Source organism: Triticum dicoccoides, chromosome 6B (genome assembly GCF_002162155.2).
Source record: "Triticum dicoccoides isolate Atlit2015 ecotype Zavitan chromosome 6B, WEW_v2.0, whole genome shotgun sequence".
NCBI classification, from domain to species: Eukaryota; Viridiplantae; Streptophyta; class Magnoliopsida; order Poales; family Poaceae; genus Triticum; species Triticum dicoccoides.
In genome coordinates, this window is record NC_041391.1 from 252,945,258 (window position 1) to 252,960,574 (window position 15,317).

The 15,317-nt window shown below is 41.8% G+C and overlaps 2 protein-coding genes across 2 annotated transcripts in view; one reads left to right on the forward strand and one right to left on the reverse strand.

The window, feature by feature from the left end:
- The window catches only part of LOC119324313 (subtilisin-like protease SBT3.9), a 7,021-nt gene extending 2,607 nt beyond the window's left edge, over positions 1 to 4,414 (reverse strand). Inside the window, exons 1-5 of the mRNA XM_037598098.1 lie at positions 4,252 to 4,414; positions 4,065 to 4,156; positions 3,830 to 3,927; positions 3,574 to 3,738; positions 2,835 to 3,451 (exon numbers count right to left, since the gene is read on the reverse strand). Of these exons, the coding sequence (XP_037453995.1) occupies positions 2,835 to 3,451; positions 3,574 to 3,738; positions 3,830 to 3,927; positions 4,065 to 4,156; positions 4,252 to 4,332 (1,053 nt within the window). The 5' untranslated portion in view covers positions 4,333 to 4,414. The remainder of the gene's footprint in view (positions 1 to 2,834; positions 3,452 to 3,573; positions 3,739 to 3,829; positions 3,928 to 4,064; positions 4,157 to 4,251) is intronic.
- A 7,909-nt stretch (positions 4,415 to 12,323) lies between these two features.
- LOC119320003 lies at positions 12,324 to 14,651 on the forward strand. The gene is made up of 5 exons (XM_037594150.1): positions 12,324 to 12,630; positions 12,765 to 12,864; positions 13,088 to 13,187; positions 13,878 to 13,957; positions 14,078 to 14,651. The coding sequence occupies exons 1-5, from the start codon at positions 12,429 to 12,431 to the stop codon at positions 14,409 to 14,411; spliced, it is 816 nt and encodes a 271-aa protein (XP_037450047.1). The 5' UTR covers positions 12,324 to 12,428; the 3' UTR covers positions 14,412 to 14,651.
- The last annotated feature ends 666 nt before the right edge of the window (positions 14,652 to 15,317 follow it).

The window sequence follows — 15,317 nt, forward strand, 5'->3', positions numbered from 1 at the left end:
GGTTAACACCTTAATGGGTGCAACTGACACTGAATAGGAAATGCCTAGTGTCGAGGACATACCAAGTAAACATTTATCGAGGGAGGGGGCGTATAATAACAAATATAAAAACAATTTTGTTATTTGTCCGTTAGTTTTGCCACCTTTATTGCATAAATTATGGATAATGTTTTTCCTTGCAAAGCTTATAAAGAAGATAAAGGATTATGTTGACATTTCCAAATATATCTTCATGTGCAAAAAGAGCCACGATGAACATTCTATATGTTGCTTCCATTAGAGCATCTCCAATTGGACCAAACTAATTTGACCCCCTATTTGTCCGCGGGCACATCTGGACAATGTCTGGGCTTGTCCGAACCGAACCCCTATTTGCCCATGCACACAGTTGTGTCCAACAAATTTGATTTTTTTAATTGATTTAAAAAATGTTCACAAATTTGAAAAAGGTCGATCGATTTTGAAAATAGTTCATCAATTTTGGAAAAACTTCATCAACTTTTTTTAAAAAAATAACAAAATTTAGGAGATGTTCGTTGATTTTGAAAAAAATCATCGATTTTCAATACAAAAATTACAAATTTAAAAAAAAATCATCGACTTTGAAAAATCAATTCTGAAAAAAGTTCACAAATGTAAAATTTTCATTGATATTGAAAAAATCATTAATTTTTTTAAAAAAATCATGGATTTAAGAAAAAAAAAACAAGAGCAAAAGATAAAAAAGCAAGATAAAAAGAAAAAAAAGAAAAGGGAGAAGTGATCGCAACTGGCGTCGCGGCCTAGGTGGTTGCTGTAGTTTATCAAGTACAAAGGAGATCCCGGGTTCAACTCACCGCGTGCAGGTTTTTGCGGTTTTAATAGGAAAAAGAAAAGGCTAAACGGGTCGGCCCATCTCCAAGAGAGGGGGGGTGCGCCGGTTTGCGGTTAACACCTTAATGGGTGCAACTGACACTGAATAGGAAATGCCTAGTGTCGAGGACATACCAAGTAAACATTTATCGAGGGAGGGGGCGTATAATGACAAATATAAAAATAGTTCTATTGTTTGTCCGTTAGTTTTGCCACCTTTATTGCGTAAATTATGGATAATGTTTTTCCTTGCAAAGCTTATAAAGAAGATAAAGGATTATGTTGACATTTCCAAATATATCTTCATATGCAAAAAGAGCCACAATGAACATTCTATATGTTGCTTCCATTATAGCATCTCCAATTGGACCAAACTAATTTGACCCCCTATTTGTCCGCGGGCACATCTGTACAATGTCTGGGCTTGTCCGAACCGAACCCCTATTTGCCCATGCACACAGTCGTGTCCACAAAATTGTTTGGGCACATGAATATTATTGATTGATTGATTGTGAGAGAGAGAGAGAGGTCTAAAGTGGGTCAGGTTCGACGTGTTGTGGTGACTGGGCAACACTCATCCCCCCCCCCCTCCATATAGAGGTTGGGTTTGGGGTTTCGCGAACAACCCAGATATACGAAGATGATTTCGGGTGTCCGATTGGAAAGACTATTTCTTTCTCTCTTCTGTTCAAGCATTGTCTGGGCTGTCAGCTCGAATATATAGGGACAATCTGAGAGGTCCGATTGGAGATGCTCTTAGGAGCTAGTTGCTTAAAATCAGCCTCATTGGATTGATCTACATATCTCCAAAATTTAGATGACATAATTAATATTTCTATGAACATCAATATGTGGAAGTAAACTAAGGTCTTAGATATTTGAAGTTTAACATTCATAGTCACTTGGTAAATTCTTGCAAATACAGAAATTCAAAAATGAATAAGTATTATAAATCATGTAGTGTGAATATTCTTTCATCTTTATAAGTACGCTTTTCGTTCCATAATAAGAATCGTTGATTTAGTACAAATCAGAGACACGTAATATGAAACGAAAGGAGTATATATCTATAGAAGAAGTTTGAAAAATATCGTTAGTTGTGCCGTAGTCATACGTAGAGAAGGATATCTACCCAATCAGTTGAATGTAAAGGATACCGTTAGTTGTGCCTTTACTACCGCCAATATGTTGGCTTTTATTTTTTCGCTTGTCAAACTATCTGTGATTGGCTATGCATTCCTACCTATGCAGAGGTCGGGTGTTACTCATTATGCTTAGTATCTGTTTGATACTATATTTTAAGTTAAAAAATGGCCCTTTATTCTAAAAAAGTTGTATGAGTTGATGACTAGCTAACGCTTTATATATTATACTAGTAGCACCTAAAAGCAAGTATAATAGTGGGCTTATAGCCTGCTTACATGGTACTTTTGCATATGTGAAGAAGAGAGATATTAAAAAGTAAGGAAAGTGGACTCTTATGCAAAAGCCTAGCTATATATGTACTTCTACACAAATACAATAAATGCGAAGAAAGAAAAATAGAGTAGGTAAAAAAATACTGATGTAATAGCTAACCTTAACCCACACTACTATATAAGTAACTATAAATGATTACTATAGAGGACATGACAGATTTCTATAGCCATCAGTTCGCTATACTATTAGCCATGCGCTAGCAAAAATAATATTGTAAGGCTCTAGACCTACTAACATATCTATAAATCATGACGCCAAGGAATATATAAAATTCATTTTGATAACAATGATTTTCTATTTCCGTGTCGTCTGAGATTTTTAGAGGTCCGATTAAATTATACATACCATGAAGCCTAAAATTGCAAGAAATGAATATTGACAAATTTAGACGTAGAAATATGCATGCATATATTTGCCAAAATCTGAATTTACCCCGGAACCATTAACAGGCATTAAATCATTTATTAGAACCGTACTCAATAATAATTGTTTGTACTACTTACCATCAATTTTTGTTTATTCCCGAGCGATATCAGTGTAGGGAAAGACCGGTCTATGGTGCTCGCAGCCACCGTGGTGACCCAAGGCACCGCATTCCACGCCGTTTGCGGCACAGGTCCGCCGTTCCCGGCAGAGAACACGACGGAGATCCCTCTCTCGACGGCGTGCAGCATCTCAAAGAGCTCGCTGCTTGCCTGTCCCAACGAGAGTGACAGGACATCCACGCCGTCGTCTATGGCGTGGTCGAGGGCCGCAAGGACCCCCGCGTGGCTGCCCGATCCACGTGCCCCCCACAACACCTTGTAGATTGCCAGTCTGGCGCGTGGCGCCCCGCCGCGTGCCACCCCGGCGGCAAGGCCTCCGTAGCTCACGTTCGAAACCTGTCCGCCGGCGATCGTCGAGGCGACGTGCGTGCCGTGGCCGCTGAGGTCCCTGGGCGACATGTACTCGCCCTTGAGCTCCTCATCGCTCATGTCATCGCTGAACCATCGTGCGCCGATGATCTTTCTGTTGCAACTCGTGGCGTCGAACTGCTGGCCGGCCTGGCATGTGCCTCTCCACCTCGCCGGTACCGGACCGTAGCCGCTGTCGTCAAAGCTTCTTGATTCAGGCCATATCCCTGCAGCATGCATGCATGCACAGGCATGGAGCCGATTGATGATGTCCCCGACTATCTGAGTCCTTTTATTTTTCATTTGGATGTGGGGATAGTGATTTTAAGCTAGAAATGTGGCTGCAAACCTGAATCGATCACCCCGATGATGACATCTTCACCGTACTTTGCCTTTTGCAGGAGGCCTGAATCCGCTGGCGGTTGGTCGTAGTCAAGGCCGAGGAAGTCCCAGCTCCGTGTCGTGTGCGATTCGTGGTATATGTTGGGCCTCACACTGAGAACATCAGAACATTCTACAGTGGGCGCGCGTTGATTAGTTTTTGTGGATTATGCTTGTAAGATGCAATAATAACATGCTGATGCCATCTTATGAATAATTATTACTTGCAAGTGTCGCAGCTTGAGACTCAGTGAGCATGGCGGCGAAGCCAGAAAATCCGTGCCTGTAACTGTAAACTATCGACTTCATGGCTTCGTCCTTGCTGTTGCCAACGGAGAAAAGGTGAGCAAACCATATCAGTTTCGTTGTAATATGTATATTAGGCACCACGAACTACGTACTAGCTACTCCCTAAAACCAGGACACTTGTTATGAAACGGAGGGAGCACTAGCTAGTACCTTCCAAAAACAGAGGTTAGTATGTCGTGGTGTGACGCGGTGACCATGGATGGATCATCATGTTTCTTCTCCCCCATGTACACTATGTAGAGCTGGAATTCGTCACAAGATGTTTTCAAGAACTCGTATCATGACGATCGGGAGTTGCGGAAAGGAAGTCTTTTAAAAGAGGAATCATTCGTCTTACTTTGCTCGACGCATCCGACGCCGAAAGAGGCGACATTGCCGCCAGTAGCAGGGTGCAGGCGAAAGCCCTTCTCATATCCATGTCTGATTTATGGACAACAGGACAAGTGTTATGTTTGTCAAGTGAGTGTCCTTTTGTTCTCTCGTGTGTATGTATAAATACAGCCCCATACATGTTCAGCCATGGGGTGCAGATAAACAGTACATAGAAGAACACGTGAGAAAAACTAGACCATGCCCACGATCAGATAACCACGAGACCGAATATGGTATTCAGGATTCTGATGTAATGACCTCGTCGCCGTGTAGTTCATTAACTCATAAGAAAGTTTTTTTTTTTTGCGGGGTAAGTCATAAGAAAGTTGACAATCGTACGTGAAACGGAATTTCATAGAGTTTGGTAGACTTTTGGCAGAATAATGAAACATTCCACGAGCGATGAATGGTTTGGCTGATTCGTTTCTCTTATAGACAAGTTTACAGATAAGGCAATACTATCAGTTTATTTGCGATGACGTACATGCATTTCCTATTTTCTTTAAGGCAGACGTAGGGTGCCTTGGGCATCCTTCTAAGCGCGTCTTTTGAAGCTATTCCATTGCATCACGGATGACATGAAATGGCCAAGGAAGATGGAATCAACAAAGCAAGAAAATGGTACCATCATTCATATTATAAAGTAGCTAGACCATTTTCCAACAAATGAGAAGCAAACCTTTAATCAATCCTTGTTCGGTTATTCCTCAGCTTTCTTGACGAGTATAGGCTAGATCATTAGCAATTATGTCAAAAGGACTCGGTGATACAGGATCCCCTGTCTAAATCCCCTTGAAAATGGGGAGGCGAACCAAACTGTGCTTGGATGGGTAGGAGGACAGTGGTATCCCAGCCCACCAGGGTTCGAGTACTAAACTTGACGCTGATGCTCACATTTTCTTATATTTATTTCAGCCTTCTGGCGATGTGCATTTAATGGAAGGAGACATTCCCGTCGACTATGTAGGCGTATGTGGAGACTTCGTCAATCTTAAGATGATCTGCCGGCTTAGTCTCTCGGAAGTGCTCATAGAGATAGGATGCGAGTGCGTGCATTCATAGAGATGAGTGTATATGCGTATGTATTTGCGTTTGCATATATACCGTGTTGGAAAAAAATAAACTAGGGAATTAAGGCCCAATCTAGTCTCCCCTCTCTCTCAAGGATTGCATAACCCAATCACACCATTTTCAGCAAGCACACATTCACACCTCGATGTGCTAATGTGTCACTTTTGCATCATTGGCTTCGCAACCTAAACCATAATCCTGAAGCTAATGAGAGATATGTACCACACAACCTATGGAGCCACGTCGTCCGTATACTTCATCTTCATGCTTACGCCTCTTCTTTGAAGATGCCTAGTGCATTGAACATGCATGGAAGTCTTCGTAATCTTTACATTTTGTTCAATTTTTTAAGATTTTGTTCACTTTTGAGAATGTGAATAATTTTTCAAATATATTTTTTAGAATTTAACTTTGTTGTGAACGTACATGTTTTCAAATTTTTGTTCACAAATGACTACGCCTCTTCTATGAAGATGCGTAGTGCATTGAACATACATGGAAGTCTTCGCAAACTTTACATTTCGTATATGAACGTTCATGATTTAAAAAAAATTCACATTTGTTGAAATGTTGTTCATATTTTCAAAATCTGTTAACTTTTCAAAATTTATTCATAATTCAAAAAAATGTTCATAATTTGAAATGTTTTTGCAATTTTCAAAAATGTCCACATCTTTTAAAACATTGTTTGTATTCTAAAAAATTGTTGATGTTTTCAAATTTTGTTCACAATTGAAAAAATAGTCAGGAATTTGAAATGTTTTCACAATTTAAAACATGTTAAGATTTCAGAAAAAATATTCATATTTTAAAATATGTTCACGTTTTTAAAATATTGTTCACTTTTCAAACTTGTTCAGAATTTTTTAAAATTGGTCGGAATTATAGTTTTGTTCACAATTTTCTAAAGTAATTTTTCTATTTTGAATAGGTTTTTAAAATTCGCCCTCTGTCTGTATTAAGTGTAGAGGATATATACATCCGGTTGAGCGACACTTAATATAGGACATAGGGAGTAGCTTCTGCAACCGTTTTTGTGCGTGAAGAAACCACTAAAAAACAAAGGATAAATAGAAAATCGGTCCCATTTGTGCTGCCCTTGGGCGAAAGTTCCCTCGTTTGACGCCTACGGGCGGCATACATGTGCTCTCACTCAAGTATATCTCACGGACGATTCTAAAAAAGAGTCTTTCGTGCGGTCCACGCCGACCCAAAGACGTACTCCCTCTGTCTCATAATATAAGAGTGTTTTATATTATGGGACGGAGAGAGTAATAAACAGGGAAAGTTGTGATGGGACCCTCACCAGCGTGACTCCGTCGTAACAGTAACACACAATTAGAGCAAACATTCTCTTGCTCTGATCAGATCTCTTGTTCAGTACCTTCACAAACGCAAGAAATGAAGAAGGCAAGATCAGTTGCAGACGGCCGGGGTGAAACGATCGAGTACACTTAAACCGGAGCAGGCGATGCGAGGCCGCTGTTCCCGGCCCGGGTGCGACGGCATGCGGAACAAAACCGCTGTCCCCGCTTTCTGGCCGCACCCCCATCGCATCCCAGCGTCGTTTGGACGTACCTAGGAGAATGATTCGTGAACATGCGTTTGCATTCCACAGCGAGGGATGTGGGAGAGTGCAAGTTGGGCATAAGAAATTGGGGGCGTGCATATGGTTTTGTACGTACGTGCATCCGAGGATCCATTAATTCTTTTTTTTTTTGAGGTACGAGGATCCATTAATTCGAGGCGCCGCATATTCGGCGCTCCTGCTCCCGATGGCATTTCGATCGCAGGGGAAAAGATTCTCCGCTCCTCTAATTCCTAACCGAACCGCATCGGTGCGAGATCACTCCCTATATTCTATGCGATCGTGTGTTAATTTGTTAACATGGTCAATTGGTACTTGCATGCATGGTTAATTAATTACACACAAATTGACCATGTATTATTTGCACGAGAGAGAGAGAGAGAGAGAGAGAGTACGTCCCTCATCATTCACCTCACTACCTTCTCTCCATGGCCTGTAGCCTGTAGGAATGCATGCGTGCTGCTGCCATCTAAGCATGTGTACATTGGCTGAATGATCTTGTACTCCTATACATCTAGGGTTTTGCGAGGCCAGCAGTTTAGCCCTAGCTAGCAAGCAAGCCAGTGCTACATGACTCCTCCTGCAACCCCCTTTAAAAGCAGCCTAGCTGCTTTACTTTACCTCGCCAGCCCACCACTCCTACTCCAACTTCAATCCTTCCATCATGATAAGAAGCTGCGATCGAGCAGATCTATCGTCCCTCCATCTGTCTTGCGTGTGGCTGGCAACGAGATCGCCGGCCTATATCCTTCTTGTAAGAGAGCCATGTCTTCACGATCGTATAAGAGAGAGCTTGATTTGTGACACGAGGTCAGGGAGCTGCGCGCATGGCGTGGATGGAGAGAGCGATATTGGGGAGGTTCAATCCGATGAACGGGATTTACGCCGTCCGTCGTAAACCTAACATATCTGATTGAGCCGCGCCAATATCACTTCCTTCAACCATATATCCACACACACACACGTGTGTACAGTGCTAGCTCTGGAATTCCGCACGCAAGGTGCGATCAATATCGTTTGTCCTTAATTCCTTCTTACTTATATCTCACTGCTCGTCGACCCCCGCTGTATTGTGTTTAATCCACAGCTACGGATAGACTGTTCTTCTGGACATGTTGTCGTAGGTAAAGTTATTTTCTCTTACTTATTGGCCCCTGCATGCAAAAATGATCCCATGTTTTCGTGTTTCCACTCATGGCGACGACCATGCATGATATATGATTATTTTTTCGACTCTGCAATTTGTATTATCTTAGATACTTGGATAGAAAAATAGGTCTTAATATGACACAAAGCGTTAAAATGGGACTTCATCCCTACTTGGGTTGAAGGTACAACCACTCAGTTAACTACTCCCTGCGGTCCTTTTTAGTTCGTATATAAGATTTGTCTGAAATCAAACCTCATAAATTTTGACCAAGTTTATAGAAAAAATTACCAACAGTCAGAATGTGAAATTAACAACATTAAATGCGTCATGACTTTAGTTTTCATATTGTATAAATTTAGCATTGTAGATGTTAATAATTCATATAAATATGGTTAAACTTTACGAAGTTTGACTTCAGACAATTCTTATATGCAGAGTAAAAAGGACCGGAGGGAGTACTTACTACCTAATTGTCGTGTGTTGCAACCGGGCAAACATATTTTAGCGAGTTAAAACCAATACAAGTGTGTCAACAGGGATGTTGCGAGTACTTTTTTTCATCTGACTCCCACATGGACGTCGTCCGATAGTATCTTGCGGCAGAACGTGAAGATGATGAAAAATGAACGAGAGATTTTAGGAGTATTTAGCTGCACTACGTATGCTATAGTCAAAATTACAAAAAATATAACTATCCATAATTAATGTGACCCTTCTTGTTTTTGCGGGTAATTAATGTGACCCTTCAGGCAAATGCTATACTTTTCATAAATTAGTGAATGTTGTTTTCTGTTTGAAGGGAATGAGTTGGACAAGAAATGAAAAGTGTCGATTTGGTTCAGATTATTTCAGGTCACTCTATATATGTTGGTTTTTCTTTTGTGCGGCATTAGTTGATATTACCAAAAAAATCTATCAAAAACCAAGCGGAGATAAGGGTGTGAGGAGGGAAAACACGAAGAAGGAGGTGAGGCGAACTACCAACTTCCCTTTAATAAAGTAGAGAAACAATCATGATGCATGCTAGAAAATAAAAATGTTGATGCAGTTCTTGTGATTATCCCGTTGTTGATGTCGTATTTGTGATGAGTTTATACTCCCTCCGGTCCTTTTTACCCCGCATATTAGCTTTTGCTTGAAGTCAAACTTTGTAAAGTTTGATCGAGTCTGTAAAAGAAAATGTCAATGCTCTTTTTCATATTTTATTTATTTGGTACATTTTTTAATATAAAGTTGATCAAAGTTCACAAAGTTTAATTTAAGGCAAATCTAAAATGTGGACGGAAAAGGAACGGAGGGAGTATATATGAGATAAGTAAGCAGATTGTGTCATCAGGCTCGGGATGCTCCGGGGGAAACCCTAGATCTGGGTCTTCCGGATCGGACGATGATGGCGTTCTATCGCTTTCCCTCCTGGGGGCATCGTTTTGGAGTAAGTGTTGACTGGGGGGATGGTGGAGCGGTGCTTCATCTCACACATCGATGGCGGCGGATATCGGCGGCATGGCGCTGAGGAGACTTGGCGTCCGATGCACGGAGATGGACTCGCGCAGGAGGAGGTTGCTGTCTGGCGTCATGGTGACGTCGATGGCAGAGTGGCCAGACAAGGTAGAAGCCTCAATATGATCTGAAGACGGACCTGTGGAAGATGGCGGCGACGACACACGAGTGCGTCTGACCGGATTGTGCCCCAGACCCGGTATGTGGCTCGGCTGGGGCTTCCGAATATGTTTCGGCTTCCGACTTTTGATGTTAGGCTTAGGTGAGTGGTTTGGGTAGTGGCCCAGCTAGCACCCCTTCATCATTTTGGATAGGAGTAGCGGCATGTGTTGCCAAGATGGTGGATTCAGACACATTGTTGTAATACTTTGTAAGGTCCTCGAGAATAATCAATAAAGTGGCCGTATGCATCTCCCAGATGCAGAGGCCGGGGGTCATCCTCCTTTTCTAAAAAAAAAGTAAGCAGATTGTGTGCATGAACGCACATGATTAATTACAGGGTGACTTTTATTGCTTTTTAACACTTCCTGATTTAGTTCTTGTTAATGTTTGAAGAAACGAGATGAAACAATTAGGATGTGATAATTAAGAGGAGGAGGAGGGGGGGGGGGGAGGCAGATGGAAGTAAAAGAAAAACAATGTATTTTTTTAGCAACTAAAAACGATGTATTATTAGGGGAAGCAAATGCTTCGCCATACACATGGAAACTAGGCCAACCAACAGTGGGAGCGCCTACATGACACTTACATGTACAATTCAAGGTGCTTAGAAGGATCTTAGAAAAATAAAGTTGTTTTTACTTAAGCAACGGTGCTTATTGCTAGAATACATATGCTTAAGCAGGTCCATGTGCTTTAAAAAAATCAGGTACAGGTGCTATAGCAATAAGGAATAATGGTTAAGAAAAAAGTTGTTTATTTTTCTAAACATCACTCTAAGTATACATTGCATCATACATGGTCTTATAGCGAGCACTAATGCTAACATCGCTTGAGGCCATTAACATGCATGGTTTTTTAGTTGTTGAATATCTCAGAAATACTGTTATTTCACTAAATACAATAATAAATTTAATAATGAACTTTTTTCATGTGTTGCAAGAAAATAAATACAATCGTTTTATAACATTGAAAGGTTTTTTTCATGCATATAAAAATTTGTTCATTTATGAAAATGTTCTGATACGTGAAAATGAATACACATGTCTTGTCGAAAATGTATGTATATTTCAAAATAAATTTTCATATAATTAATAATTAAATTTCAAATGTTTATAGAAATACTTTATATACAAAAAGAGGTGCTCATACATATCAAAAAGGTGTTCAGCTTTTGAAAAACCAATGTTCGCGTGTTAAGAAGAAAATATGTTCATGTATCTCATTAAAATATTCATCTATCGTACCAAAGTTCAAGAAAAAAGTATTTTCAAATAAACAAGAAAAAAACTAACAAGAAATAAACCTTGATGGTATTTGTCCGAAAATAAGTAAATAATCCCTTATAAAAACAGTTTCTTACAAGAGTAAGAAATTACTAACAAGTCCTTCAAGAAATCAACACCATCTTCCTTCTACATCCACTGACGGCGCATCGTGAGTAAAACTCATTGACGCCTCTAAGCCTCCGACTCAACGGAAGAACCTTGTTGGAACATAGGATCTTGTAAAAGCAGCGGCTAGGAACTTGTTGATGTAGGCCAGAAGAAGCCGATGACCTAGAGAAGCCGCCATGGAGGAGGGCTAGAAGATAATCCCAGCTCCAGCCAAATAGAGGAGGGAGACAAACCTCACAATCCCACCGACAAAGTCATATCTGCCTGAGCTTCGACGGATGGAGATGAAACTAGAGACCAACAATATGCTATAATACCATTCTCTTCGCATGACGCGGTCGGCGTGAACAAATACTAATCACTCTAGACCAAGTGCCCGACATAAACACCATCCTATTACCCGTCGAGGTTGCTTCGAGGAAAGATATGGACATGGAGAAAACCCGGCAACTATTATTCCCATCGTTGCAGCTGCCCCAGCTTTACTAAAGATGAATAACTAGACCATAGCAGACACGGACCGGGACACTCAGATCGGGGGTCCCACCTTTACACCTGTCACCACAACTGTCGACAGAGGCCAAGGGAATCCGCATCGGCATCAACGGGTTGAGGGGTTAAGCTAGACGCCTCCTCTCTAGCAAACCCTAGGAAAACAACTTGTCTCTAATACTCGCAATAAACAAATACATGAGTGTGGCATACGTTTGGTACTCTATATGTCTTGTAAAGTAGAATATTCTTGAAGTGGTGAAACACGTTTTTGTCGACAATGAGATGTATATCGTTAATCTTAAAGATAGGCAACTATGTCTCCCGTAGATGTTGTGTGTGCTTGTGCCTCCATATAGTTGTTTTTAGGGTACCTGCAAGAAAAACAATGTGGCTGATTGGTTTGATGTCAAACCAAATATTTGACGAAATCTAAAATTTCTAAAATTTGGCATCTTCTTGTAATCTTGGTAAGAAAAGTTGGTAACCAAGCAATCACTAGCCAATTTTTGGCAATTTGTTTATAGGAAATCCAATTTTTGGCATGTGCAAACCAACCATGCTCAATATACAGCCATTCCCCAATTCTGGCCCACCCCCGCTAATCACGGCCCAACCCAAATCATTGCCACCAACGGCTACCGTTGCGCTATTCCCGACGCCGCAAGGAGGCGCGACCACTCCGCAAACCGCCTCGCCGAGATAAGGGGAGCACGCACCCGCTCTGCCCCGTCGCCGCCACCACCAACCCTGGCAAACCTCTCGCCCTCCGTCGATGCCCCGCGATGCCGTCGGCCGCCACCCGTTCGTCATCCATGGGTGCCGGCGACATTGAGTTCGCCCTCGACCTCGAGGACATCGCCGCCCGCGCAGCCAAAGCGGACTGCATCGGCGCGCTCGCCTGCGGCCGCACAAGCTTCTCCTACCACCGCCTCCCCGAGCCGCCCCTCCGCCTCACCGTCCGCAAGCTCGACGATTCCTACTTCGGTGCCAGATCCCGCTCCCTTCCGTTTAATTCCCCCGAATTGTTTGGGTGGTCTGGTTTTGCCCTAGATTGGCTCCTGCCGCGGCGCGGGGATTGCTAGTATGTGACCTTGCGTGCGTTGCTTCTGATTATGTAGGTGTGCAGGTCGCCAGGTCGGCCGCTGTGTGGGAGCTCAAGGCGGCAATACAAGGCGTGTTCATCGCTCTCTACAATGACATGGAGAATGCTGTCACTTGGTATGCCACATATACAAGGGATCTGTAGTTTAGCAAGTTGTTTGCTTTCAATTGCGCTTGGATGCCATGTGGATAATCCAAAATAGGTGAAGAGAGATTTTTTTTTCTCTGGCATATAATGAATAATGGGCAATTTAGATTGAAATTTACTGTCATTGTTTGTTTGAATTAACATTTGGTGGTGGGAATTTAACATTTAACGTTATTACTTTGCTTGTTTTAGGCAGCACGTGTGGAGCCACTTCTGCTTATGCTTCAAGGATGAGAAAATGACGGATGACAGGGCAACCTTGCGTGCATTTGGTATAAGAGATGGTGATGAGGTCTGTGCACATTCCTCCTCTGTGATTGGTAGAAATGTGCATTTTAGTGTGGATTAGCTCTGACCTGTTTCATGAGATCAGTAAGGATACAAGTCCATCCTATTTATGAAACTATGATGTGCTGATGTACCGCTCATTGTTCCGTTTACTCCTTGTTCATACAAAAGAGATGCCCCTATTGTTAGGCAATTTGCAGTTAAGTTATTTCCATATTTGGTTTGGCACTTTTGCCTATCAGACAACATCTTATTCTCCTGTGTGAGCATAACAATTATTAAATACCCTTGATTTTGCTTGACATATTAGTTCCGATGATGTCACTTGTGATCCTCTTGTACCAAATGCTTATTGTAGATAGCTCAGTAATGGTGCTAGAGCCTAGAGCTACTAAATTCCAACACAGCCATGTACTACTTTTCCTCTTCTCATTCTTGCATATTGAAAATTCCTGAACAAGAATTACTTTCCGTTATCTAATAAGTGAGTATAGTAAATGCATGCTGGCATAATTAATGCATTTGTAGTATGATTCATTATTTGTGTCAAGGCCATTTGTAAATCGAGTACACTGTTTCAGCTATTTGCGGAAGTAAGTGTCAAATCCTATTTAATGTCACATTCTGATGTGCCATTTTCTACTTCCACTGATATGCCTCTGAATGCCTTCCATTATATTGTTCTGTCATGCAGCTCCATTTCGCCCAGCATCTCTCCGTTGACTACAGCCCTTGCAAGAGTTCAAAAAGTCAAAGGGCAACATCTCACAGAAGGTATGGGAGATCCTAATGCCTCTATAAGGCCCTTTGTCCACTTGACCTGCATCTTCCTAGAACTCATGGATTTTCTATATGCTCACAATCGATGACGTTGCAAGTAATTTCATATGGCAGGTCAAGGACTTCAGTGGAAGGTTTTAGTGTCAGACCACGGAGTTTGATGGATGATCTGATCGAAGAAGATGAGGCCGAGAAGAAGCTTGCCGCTACTAGGCATTCAACCAGTATTCTGGATGAAGATTTTTGTGTTTATGAGCACCACGAGCAGCACGTGGAGGAAGATCGTAAGAAAGGAATCTCTGTTCGCGGTTGGTTCTCATATTCTAGATTGAGGGGTAACAGGAGAACACACTCCGAGAATATTGAGCAACCCTCTTGCGAAAAGGGCAGTCGACCAAAGCTAGGGAAATGGCTGTCTTCCAAAATGTCAAAGGCCCGGAGTAAATGATACCCAACTGCTATCTATCGGACATCTGCTGCTTTATTTTCTGAATGAAGTGTAGACGACCAGTAATTCCTTGCATGACATAGGATAGGCCATTAGCCTAGGTGACCTTAAAAGTTCAGTGTATATATATATATATATATATATATGTGTGTGTGTGTGTGTGTGTGTGTGTGTGTGTATGTTTTTTGACTCATTGTTCCTTCCAAATTTGATGGTCTTATTGTTTGGTGCAATCAGATATTTATCCTCTGTTTCCACTCGTTGTTCCTTCCAAATTTGATGGTCTTAAGAATTTACTGTTAATATTTCGGAAAACATTTTGCGGTCTTCTGAGTAACTTGTGCAGCCAGCCGACTGACAACCATTACCCTGTGATCATGAGCATTAAACCTGGCCAAATATTATGTAATTTCTGTTGGGATTCTTAAATATTATTGCTGTTAAACTCTATTTCAGGGGAAAGATAACATAACACCTTTTTAGGGGAAAGTTGACTACCATCTTACATGTAATTGAACCCCAAAAAAAGTGTGAAAAAGAGGGCTAGGTTGCTAGCCATGAAAGAAGAATATTAACAGTACATTTTTCACAATTAGCAGTACCTATCTTTTCTCTAGAGAGAGACCAACCGAAGCCTATACCTATCGGGAAGAACAAATGAAACAGCCGCAGAACAACATCAGCAGAAACTACTGAAAGAGAGAGACCGGTGATATGATACATTTCACAACTTTACATAGAGAACCCACTACTAGTGACCGGCGCCTCGCCTGCTTGGCCCCGCCCTCGCGACGACAAACACCGGCAAGTTGGCCGTCGACAAGCCGCCCCCTCCGTGGGCATGATCGCGCAACGGCCTGGAGCACTCCGCCAACAGAGCGCAGGCGCACAAGAGCAGCAACACCA

What these genes read in the sequence shown, in the direction of transcription:
- LOC119320003 (XM_037594150.1), top strand. Translation starts at nt 12,429, where the DNA reads ATGCCGTCGGCCGCCACCCGTTCGTCATCCATGGGTGCCGGCGACATT. An exon ending in ATGGAGAATGCTGTCACTTG is followed by an intron (nt 12,865 to 13,087) that starts GTATGCCACATA and finishes TGCTTGTTTTAG; the next exon opens with GCAGCACGTGTGGAGCCACT. An exon ending in AGGGCAACATCTCACAGAAG is followed by an intron (nt 13,958 to 14,077) that starts GTATGGGAGATC and finishes TTCATATGGCAG; the next exon opens with GTCAAGGACTTCAGTGGAAG.